The 11,410-nt window shown below is 35.4% G+C and overlaps 1 protein-coding gene across 1 annotated transcript; it reads left to right on the plus strand.

Annotated features, from left to right (window-relative positions):
- The first annotated feature begins 2,428 nt into the window (after positions 1-2,428).
- LOC132179361 (quinolinate phosphoribosyltransferase [decarboxylating] 1b) lies at positions 2,429-8,829 on the plus strand. Its single transcript, XM_059592068.1, has 11 exons — positions 2,429-2,540; positions 2,701-2,797; positions 2,885-3,024; positions 3,211-3,344; positions 3,421-3,484; positions 3,574-3,656; positions 4,547-4,630; positions 4,728-4,880; positions 5,213-5,389; positions 6,366-6,433; positions 8,566-8,829. The coding sequence occupies exons 2-11, from the start codon at positions 2,748-2,750 to the stop codon at positions 8,660-8,662; spliced, it is 1,050 nt and encodes a 349-aa protein (XP_059448051.1). The 5' UTR covers positions 2,429-2,540; positions 2,701-2,747; the 3' UTR covers positions 8,663-8,829.
- Positions 8,830-11,410: the final 2,581 nt, after the last annotated feature.

Consider the following 11,410-nt stretch of genomic DNA (forward strand, 5'->3'; position numbering starts at 1 on the left):
ATGAGAAACAACTACTCCACAAAATAGCTGCTCCGGCTTAGGGAAGGCAGGCAGAGGAAGAGGGGTGTCGCAATATTGGCTTGATTTCATGTAATCCAATCTCTATTGGCCATGCATCATATGCTTCATCATACAATTGGATGAAAAGAGATAAAAACAAAAACAAAAACAAAAAAATAACATTTTTTTTTATTGAAAAATAAAATGATAAAATATTACAAATGACAGATGGGCCACAACCTCTGTGTATTAAAAAGTCGAGGCCCATTGGACACAAACTTGAGGTGACTAGTTGGGCTTGGGTAAAAAATTCCAACCGAACATAAAAGTGGACCTTTGGCAGCCGAGTCCAATCTCTTGCCTTGCGTGCACAAACCGAAAAAGGAAAGAAAAAAGATAAATGGTAAAAGTCAAAACTTGAGACATGCTTTGTTTTTTTTTTTTTTGGTCCATGGCAAATTCTGATGAATTTTAAAAAATAAATGGACAAAAAATTATGAAGAGAAAAACACCAAAATGCATCACTTCTCCAACTTCAATCTTAGCAAACTCACTCAAGATAATTACCTTACATGGTTGCCCCAAGTCATTTTACATCTCAAAGGAGATAATCTTTTTGGTTATATTGATGGATCTATTTCATGCCCACCGCCCTCCATCACCACCACTAAGACGAATCCAGCATGTCTCCACTAAGAGATGCAAGATCAAATCATCATCAGCTTCCTCACCTCCGCCATATTGAAAATGATGATATCTCTTGTTGCAAACTGCAAAACGTCTAACCAAGCTTGGACCAAATTAGAGTCCCTCTTTGCGTCTCAATCCAAAGCACATATTTTAAATGTGCACTTTCAATTGGCCACTTTGAAGAAAGCCAACCTATCTATCGTTGATTATTTCCACAAGTTTCAGACTCTCATCGATGCCCTTACAACCATCAATAAACCTCTCAGTGACCTTGAGAAACAATCTTTCTCCTTGCGGGACTTGGTTCAGAATACACCCCTTTTGTCACCTCTTTTACAGCAAGAGCTAACACCCTCTCCATTTAAGAAATTTATGGTCACCTATTGGCCCATGAACTACGTCTTGAACAAACTTAACCAGCCATGAACGTCTCAGATATAGCCGTGCATCTTACCTCTCGAAATCCACCTCATCGTGGTGGTCATAGCAATCGTAGAAATTTGAATGAAAAATAAAAGAATAGCATGACTCTAAAAACCTTCTTCTTTTTTTTCCAAGTAAAAAAAAAAAAAATAGTGTCATAGGTGGATTCTCCTCGTACTACAGATAAACTAAAAGAAAAAATAAATAAATGGATAAATGCAAAATTGGTCTATGTAGTTGGCCTAATTTACAAATCACTCCCTGTGATTTAAAAAATAATTTATAGGTCCATAGGATAGGCCAAAATAACATTTTACTCCCTGAACTCATTTTCCGTTAAATGACTTAACGAAAACCATTACATTGTCACATTACACCCAATAAAAATAAGACACGTGTTCTTTTTTATTTATACTTTTAAAAAATGACAATTAAGTTTTTTTCACGTCATTTTGAGGGTCCAACACACACTCCACGTCAAATTAAATAAACTTAATCACTCTATATTCCCTGTGTCACCGTTGTCTTCATCTTCCCCAATGATTCTTGTCGTCGTCTTCATCTTCTGATGGGTGTGATATTCGATCTGTGAGTTACACTGAGATTTTTTGGCATCGGCTTTTTTTGATTAGTGCATTTTTGGGCAGTCTTTCTATGGAAATTCTGATTTGTTTTTTGGCATTGAAGCATCTTCAAAATTTGTTTCCTGGCATCGGAAACAATCTATTCCTCTCTCTCTATGTCGTTTTTTTTTTTGGAAGATGAAGATGACGGCAACAAGAATCGGTGGGGAAGATGAAGATGAAGATGAATACGACGGCAAGAATCGTTGGAGAAGATGAAGACGACGGCAAAAATCATAGGGGAAGATAAAGACAATGGCAGCACAGGGGATATAGAGGGATTATGTTTATTTAATTTGACGTGAAGTGTGTGTTAGAGCTTCAAAATGACATGAAAAAGTTTATTTGTCATTTTTTAAAAGCATAAATAAAAAAGAACACGTGTCTTATTTTTATTGGGTGTGATGTGGTAATATAACTGTTTCCGTTAAATCATTTAACGGAAAATAAGTTCAGGGAGTAAAATGTTATTTTGGCCTACCCTAAAGACCTATAAAATGTTATTTTGGCCTACTCTAGGGACCTATAGATTATTTTTTAAACCACAGTGAGTGATTTGTAAATTAAACCAATCACATGAACCAATTTTGAATTTATTCAAAAAAAAAAAAATAATAATAATAATAATAATAATAAAAAGAAGAAAAAGAAAATGAAAAGAAAAAATAAAAAATGAAAGAATAGCTGTCGGACTTGGGCCTCTCTATCTCTCACAAGACCCGCGTCCTTTGTGACGCTCAGTGTTCAAAGTCGATTACCTGCAACTTTCAGTCTCGGCTAACTCTCGTTGCAATCTTCAATCAGGTGAACCATCTATCCCATCCATTCCCCTACGAAGACGATCAATTTCCTAAATTTCATAGATTTTTCTCACTTTTTTTGGCGTATTGTGCAAGTATGTTCAAACTCTCTTCGTAAATACTATTCTATGTTACTGTCGTGATATGTTATTGTTAATTTACAGACACCAAATAGACATCTCTCGTGCCTCTGTTTTGATGTTATCTGGGGATGCTGTCTTTTTCTCCATTAGTTGGGCCTTGCTTGTTTACGACCTCAAGGTTTGTTTTGTTTGTACATATTTTTGAAAAGTGTGCATTTTGTCAATTTGTTTGTTCATACTGTTTTAATTATCTGGGCCATTGCAGACGAATTGTTAGGATGGCTGCAACAGCCGGAAATCCCAGCAAACCATTTGAATCCATTGCTCTAAAGCCTCCTTTGCACCCTACCTATGATCTAAAGGGAATCATCAAATTAGCCCTTGCTGAAGATGCCGGGGGTCAAGGTTATCTTGTCTTCTATCGTTTTTCTCCAATTTTCCCCCTACCCACCAATTTCAATGATTCTAATATTTGGTTATCTTATCTGATTTTTTTTGGTAATAAATTTTATGCTGTTCACATAGAAAATGTTGCTATAAGCAGTGTTAAATATTTAATAATATCTGATAATTTGGTCCTATTATTTGTAGGTGATGTTACAAGCATGGCCACCACTCCTATTGACATGGAAGTGGAAGCTAATTTCTTGGCTAAGGAAGATGGTATCATCGCCGGAATTGCACTTGCAGAGATGGTGTTTCAAGAGGTTGATCCTTCTCTGAAGGTATCAGCACTGCACTGTGTATGCTGTTTGTTTGAGTGGCTTGCTTGGTCATTACGAATGCACATTTAAATTTCAGGTGGATTGGTCTCAAAAAGATGGAGATTATGTTCATAAAGGACTGCAGTTTGGAAAAGTTTATGGTAAGCCAGAAAAAAAAAAAAAAGAATTATCAGTAGCATTTTAGAAATTCATCAAAGAGATTTTTTAAACCTTACAAATTCATGTGCAGGACGGGCACACAACATCGTTGTAGCTGAAAGGGTAGCTCTAAACTTTATGCAGAGAATGAGTGGAATAGCAACTCTAACAAAGGTTTTTTTTTTTTTTTTTTTTTTCCTTCATTTTTTTTTTTTCAAAATCAACTCAGAAAAGAGGTTGCTATAATTCTTGACCTTCAGTTTTAGTTATGCTAAAAATAAATTCCTTACTAGAGCACCTAAACTTGAATCATGATAACTTCAGGGAAATGGCCAGCTTTTTATAGCCAGGTACTACCATCCCCCATAAACAAATAAAGAGAAATGTTGGGGGGGTGGGGCGCTTCTGTTGTTGTTTGACCAAACCATTTCCTTTTTTTGAAATATAAAAGTTTTTGTCACTGCTTCATCTATCAAGTTTTAGGTTTTAAGTTCATTAATAAATTAATATGGGCCTCAAACACCTGCATATGTGATTGAAATAAATGGTCATATTTGTAATGTTTGTTGAGGGACTAAAACTGGACAAGGTATACCCTAATTGTTTAAACTGGTGAAATTTATTATTAGATTGTAGACGTGCAGTCTGCTGTTTGGAAGATGGTGCCTTTGTGCATTTTGTGGTGTAATTGGAGGGAAAAAAATGATAGGTGTTTTGAGGACTGAGAGAGGACGTTGGAGGAGTTGACTTCTTTTTTCTTCCGCACTTTGTACCTCTGGATAGTTGCTTATGTTTTTCCTATAGTGATTAGTTTTCATGTTTTTCTTTTTTTTTGCCCCCTAATTCTTAGGTGTCTTCTCTTCTATACTTCCTGTGTACTTTTGGGGCGCATACACTTTTAATGATATTTTGATTATTTATCAAAAAAAAAAAAAAGATTGTAGACTTGCAGTAGAATGATTTAAGGAACACTACACTGCGCTAAATGCTACCAGTAAATATATATCTGACAGATGTGTGATGCCTGAAGGAGAGATTTAAGAGGACATTTTTGTTTTCTGCAGGAAATGGCAGATGCTGCATACCCTGCGTGTATTTTAGAGACGAGGAAAACTGCTCCAGGCTTACGTTTGGTGGATAAGTGGGCGGTCTAGATCACTGCCTTGCTTTTACTTGATAGTTGTAATGCTCCTTCATTTTGTATACATATTTTTTGGTTGACCTTATAGTACTCTCTCATTATAGGTACTTATTGGTGGAGGGCGGAACCATAGAATGGGTTTATTCGATATGGTCTTGATAAAAGATAATCATATATCCATAGCTGGAGGTATCACAAATGCCATTAAATCTGTTGACACATATTTAGAGCAAAAGAAACTTCAAATGGAGGTTGAGGTAGTATTCTCTACTTTTAAAATTTAACTGTCTTTAAATTCTGTCAAGTATCTATGAGAAGAGGTGGAAATTGTCGAGTATCTTATCCAATTTGTTTCTTGAGATAAATTTCCATTTGATTGCTAAGTGTTCCTTATTGGTTTGCTTCAAACTTTTAGTTGATGTATCTTCCATTTTTATTTTGAATGATTTTCCATACCCCCCCCCCCCCGGCTCTCTTTCTCTGTGTGTGTGTGTGTGGAGTGTCAATGTGTTTAACATCCATTTGCAGAATTTATTTTTGTGGGAACTATAATTGTTACAGTACGAACCTCTTTTCTTTCTTTTCCTAGGTTGAAACCAGGACACTAGAGGAAGTACACGAGGTATTACGTTATGCATCTCAAAAAAAGACGTCCTTGACTCGGATAATGTTGGATAACATGGTTGTGCCACTACAAAATGGAGATGTAGACGTATCTATGCTTAAAGAAGCTGTGGATTTGATTAATGGGAGATTTGATACTGAGGTATCTAATATTCTATGTTGTTCATTTACTCTTTATCATAATATCTGGTGCATTGGTAGCTATAGACTTTAAAAGAGCTGTCATTGATGTCTACTTTACAGTTGAACTTTTTTTCTTTTTCAAAGAAGAAAAAGTGTATCCCCATATGGTCCAATTTGTTATGCTTTCATCCATGGGTCTAAACAATCTGTCTAGCCAATGAAAGATAGGTGCTTTGTGAGATTTTATATGGTGAAATCTTTGAGTAAAACATACTTAAAGTGGCAGAACTAGTACTTGAACTTCCTTTAGTAACAGTCTACATTTTTTCCCATACTTGTGTCATTATCTCAATATGATGGATCGTGGTTAACATGAAGCCTGTCAGTTATGTAGCAGTAATGATTATCATTGCTGAATAATTGCTTCACTGTCTTATCCCTCTTCAATAAAGCCTTAATCCATCTAATTGGACTGTGTGCTTTACGTTTCATTTTTTTGTTCATTTATAATTTTTTTGAAACCTGACACTACAAATATATTTCAACCACTCAAATCCTCATCATCATTTTTGTTAACATTCAATGCAATCTTCTCTGTCACCATATGCTATGCTTCTATCTTGTAATTTGTTAAATCATTGATTGTCCTAAAACCTTAAGTTAATAGAAAATAGTGAATTTAATCATTTAATTAATAGTTTAATACTCCTCCTTACATGTGGGCTCAAACTCTCCCTCAACAAGTGAGGCTCAAGATGTGGAATATTTAACTAAAATGTGGAGTAAACTATAGAGTCAAAGTTTGAACTCAGGATCTCTACTTTGGTACCATGTTAAATTACCGATTATTTCAAAAGGTTAAGCTGATAAAAAATGTTGAATTTAATCATTTAATTAATATTTTAACATAATTGAATGAGAATAACCTTTAGCTGTATTGATTACTATGCGCCTTTTGAAGTTAATTAGTTGTTTTGCTTGTTTCACGGTGACAGGCATCAGGCAATGTTACTCTTGAAACGATACACAAAATTGGACAGACTGGAGTGACCTACATTTCCAGGTAATATTGCAACTCTTAATATCTTAATCAACGAATATTATAGTTTGAATGAATAGAAATAGACAATAAAGTTGTCTTGGTATGATTGATGCAGTTCAACTTTGTAGATTATCTTAGTAAATGGATTAGGTTGTGTATAGAAGTCACAACTCGTTAAGGGTGAGTTACTGCTTCTGAAGTGAGATATAGTGATTCCTTAAATTGTCATGTTGCTGTTCAAGGAGTACCTAGCTCCATTGGTAATGGAGGTGTACCGCTGCATTGGTTGTGGAAGTATCACTTATAAATATGTCTTACTTGTGCAAGCTAAGTGCGCTTGAAACAGGCATAGCACCAACTGCTGATCAATAGGTGTACTGCAGCTTCAAGCTGCAGCACTGGAGAATCATATATCTGAATTTAAGGGTAGGTTTAGAATGTGCATCCCAACTCAATAAGTTCTTTAGATCCCATACCAAAAGGAGGTTAAGATACTTTGGTGGTTTCCAACTGATTGTAACGAGAATTACAATTCAGCCTATTATAATTTTTTATTCCTTATTTTGTTATCTTCTGTTATGCAGTACAAGAAGGGAGAATCCAAAAATACTGCAGCAACTGTATAATCCTTTTGGTATGTTAAGCAATACAGAGAAAAAAGCACAATACAGGAAGGAAGTGCTAAATATCTATTAGAAAGATTGACCGAAAATAACAGACAAAGTGAGAGAAAATCGAAGGGGAGTGAGAGCTGAGAGGAGCCAAAGAGAAAGAGAAAGAAACCGAAGAGGAAATTTACTTTTAGAGAAGGTTTGAGATAATGGTGAGACACACGGCTGTGTTGTGGTGGGGAGGCCATGGTGGAAATAGGGAGGCAACGGTGGCACAGTTTTCGAAAGGATCAATGTAAGATTGAGAGCACTGGAGTCGAAGGTCTCTCACCTAAGGAAGGAAAAGAAAAAAAGAAATGAAGATCTCTCAGTGAGCTTTGTTTCGAATGAAAATGAAAATGACCGGATAGCTTTGTTCTACTTGTGTTGGAGAAAGAACAAAGCTCACTAGGAGTGCTTTTCTTTCTCCTAGTGACCTTGGTCCAGGTCTCCCAGCTCCAAGTCAAAAGAAGAAAAAGAAACGAAAGTCTCCCACTGAGAGACTCACATTATCACTCTCTTTGTCATGTGGCTCGTGTCAATCAATGATTAGACTGAAAAAAATGAAACGTGGAGCTCATGCATCTGCAGTGTTCCCTCTGGAGCCCCACATGCAAGCCTCAAAAACATTTTGAGATGAATGACTTATTCAGCTGAAGTCTGAATGCCTCTTCATCTATAAAACCCTATTATTGGTTTTATAAAACAAATTGCAGAGAGGTCTGAGGGGTTGGTGGGTTCGGTATGGGTCAGTTTATCCTATAAAACCGACCCCCGAACCGGTGCCTCTTCTAAGATGAGATTTTCTTCCAACCCTTGACTCCAACTTTGGTCGATTTTGGCCGGGTTGGGTAGTCAGCTATTTTCAACAGCCTTAGAAGACAAGATATTAAAACTAAAATTGGTGATAATACTGTGTTTCTAGAATGATGAAATTGGTTGAAGGTATCTTTTTGAGCACTTATGGGATAGGTTTGCAACTCTGCCTTTGATCCTAAATTTAGTCCATCATGACCACTAGAGAAATGCATGCACTACACTGGCCCGGTTACTAGTGTCCTGGATTGATCACATATATCATGAAGATTGTGGAGTAGGAGTCAAACTAACTCATGTCTCCATTTTCTTTCATTCACAATCTTTTGCCTCATTTATTCAACAAAATCACAAAATCTAGAATGTACTTGGAATATTGAAATTTAAAAGGGTGTTTAAGTTGCAACCTGTTTCACTTTGCTTAGATTAGTAGTCTAGATGGTTGAAGACATGGTATTGGAACCTGTATGGAGTTGTAGGGAAAACCCTTGAGGTAAAAGAGAATGCCCAATATTTTAACTTGAGGGATCCAGATAAAGCAGTCTTTAAGAAATCATTTGATATTTGCACGGTTGCACCTTTTGCTGCTTGTTTAAATAATGTAGTAGTCATCACAAAATTACAAGCAACTAATGCTATTTTCATTTCTAGTATGACTTACACTATTCAGCTTCTTCTTGTTTGCAGTGGTGCACTAACACATTCTGTAAAAGCACTTGACATCTCCCTCAAGATTGATACAGAGTTGGCCCTTCTAGTTGGAAGGCGGACAAAACGAGCATGACTGCCCATCATCTCACATCTTTTCCTCTTGTTGATGTAACCAGTCAACTGCTGGTAATTTTTACCATTCTGTCTTTATTAATATGAGATGGCTCCACTTTTTTTTTGTGTATTGGACACAAAATTTGGCACTGGTATATGTATAAACGTCATGCAAATTGCAAAGCATACTGGTCAAATAAAATTTTGAAGCTCCTTTTTCTTTTCCTAAGAAAATCTTATATCTATTTCTGCTTTTAAAATTAAATGTTTGTCAATATCTCAAGAGTCCCCATGCATTTCAAGACTGAAATTTGTCCTACACAAGGCGCATAACGATTCTGTGGATAAACCTTTAAGAAGTCAGGGAATTATGCCATGCCTTTTTGTGTGAATGGTGCTGTAATGTACATGTGAGCATGGCCCTAAACCGGCATATGTAGTAGAATATGCCTTTTTTTGTGGCCAAGAGGCATGCTTGATTAGGAAGCATGCCATTTATTGGTAACTAGTCAACTGAGAAGCATGGAATATAAAAGTAAAATCCTGGAAGCAAGCTTGATCCCAACACACACACACAGGCTTAGAAAGTTGACTTTGGTAGAGAGGCCTTGAAAGTTGACTTCTGTTAATTTTTCTCCGTTTGATTTGTTGATTAGAATTAGGGGCAATTGGGCTAATCTGCGCTCTCTCCAGGGCCAAGACCTCTACGTACGTCGGATTTTTATCATTTGTTTAGTGCTTCATCGTTTTTTATATCCTCTCTTCCATTTCTAACCTTTCTATATGGGTTCTGGTTTTATCCTCATCGACGCAAATAACATTATTATATATATAGATGAGCTCGAACAAACGAAACTAGAGCAGACCAACAAGAAAAGAAAGATGCAGGGAAATAAAGGAAGCAATAATAAATACAGAAAACAAGAACAGATCAATAAGAGAGAGAATTATAGGAAAATAAGGAAAACATCAGCAAATACAGACAAAAAGAAGAAAACAAATAAATATTGTCCTTATAGCACTTCTAGCAGATACTTCAAAAGTAAAATTAATGTTACAGTAAATAGTCATATTTGTTGGGGTGATAGCGCTTTTCTATGAGTCGTTACAGTTGGAGTGTGTATAAAAAAATTAAAAAAATAAAAAATAAAAAAGCAATAACTAAAGTAAAAAATTTGGACTTTTTGGGTAGTTATTCTAGTTACTACTGATGGAGAAATTTGTACTTAATAAGATCCAAGGCAGAGCCTTTTCAGAGCCCAGAAGGGGATCCCAAGTGTGAGAGTAAACAAGTGAAAAAGCTGTCATTAATTAGCTGACTAGCTTCCGAAGGAACTAAAAAGAGACTAGGATAAACTGAAGGGGACCCTTCAAGAAATAAGTGGCAAATAAAACCATGGCCTGTATTGTAACCGATGTCCCTTAGGCTGGAGGGATGCCCGACTAATGACATCTCTCTATTCTATTTCCATAACAAAAGATGGGCACTTGCAATAAGGGAGACGGTAGGCCACAAAAAATAACATAAAAGTTAAGGATCTACATCTTTAGATGGGAGGCATGTGAGGCACACACGCAGGGGAACCCTAGATCTAGGTTTGTGAACCTTAAATCTGGCTTGTAACCCAAGAAAAAAAATATAAAAAAAATGAGACGAAGGAAGGGTGTAGAAGGGGGGAGGGGAAAGGGAGAGAGGTGGGGGAAGGAAGCTCCTCCTCCATGGTGCTCACAAGGAAGGCTGTGGGTGGTGGTTTTGACCGGAGAAAAAGAATTGTGTGAGCATTTCTGGTATAACTAGAGGTGTCAAGGCGGTTACGGTTAGCGGTTATTGGCAATAATCACTAACCATAACCGCTTTAGCGGTTAGTAGATTTCACTAACCGCAACCGCTAACTGCTTAGCGGTTAATGAAATAGATAACCGTCCGCTAACCGCTTTTTTAAAATTTGGCTTTTTGAGCTTTCTTTAGGGCCTTTTTGGCCTTTTTGGGCGTTTTTGGGCATTTTTTTACCCTTTTTTTTTTTTTAGGTGTCTTCTTGGACCCAATTGCTATAAAAAGAGCCCATATTGAAAAATCAAAAATATTTGACCCAAAATTTACATTTATTTGTACTTTAAAAAAATTTCCTTAAATATTAAATCATAACCGGTTAACTTTTTTTTTTAAAAAAAAAAAAAAAACAACGTATAAAAAAAAAAAAAATTCAACACAACATATAAAACAAAGTTCAGAATTCAGACAACTGTCACAACATATAATGATAATACGTTAATACTTAAATTGTGTTTATAAGTAATACATTCGTCATTGTTTAATCCAATGTCAATTATTTAATTTGATATTATATGAATCATATCATCATTGTACATTAATAATATGATTCACTTGAAGTCTTGAATAAAGTATTTTGATTGTCATTGAATCATATGATTAAGTATTGATATTATACATTTATATTATTCATATGCATATGTAGACTTATATAGACTTATAACATATATAGACTTATAAGTTTATAACATACATTGGAAATAAGTCTCTAGATATTTAATTGTTGTATTAGTATGAATTGGTATACTTATGAGTTATGTCATATTATATATGTATAATTTGTTATTATATAATCAAATGATTTAATGATCAATTGATCATGTGATATAATCATATAAATTATAGTGATAATATATTAATACTCAAATTGTGATTTAATTATTTTTTAAAAAAATTGTGATTTAATGATCAAGTGATTATATGATATAATCATAT

Source organism: Corylus avellana, chromosome ca4 (assembly GCF_901000735.1).
Source record: "Corylus avellana chromosome ca4, CavTom2PMs-1.0".
Lineage (NCBI taxonomy): Eukaryota > Viridiplantae > Streptophyta > Magnoliopsida > Fagales > Betulaceae > Corylus > Corylus avellana.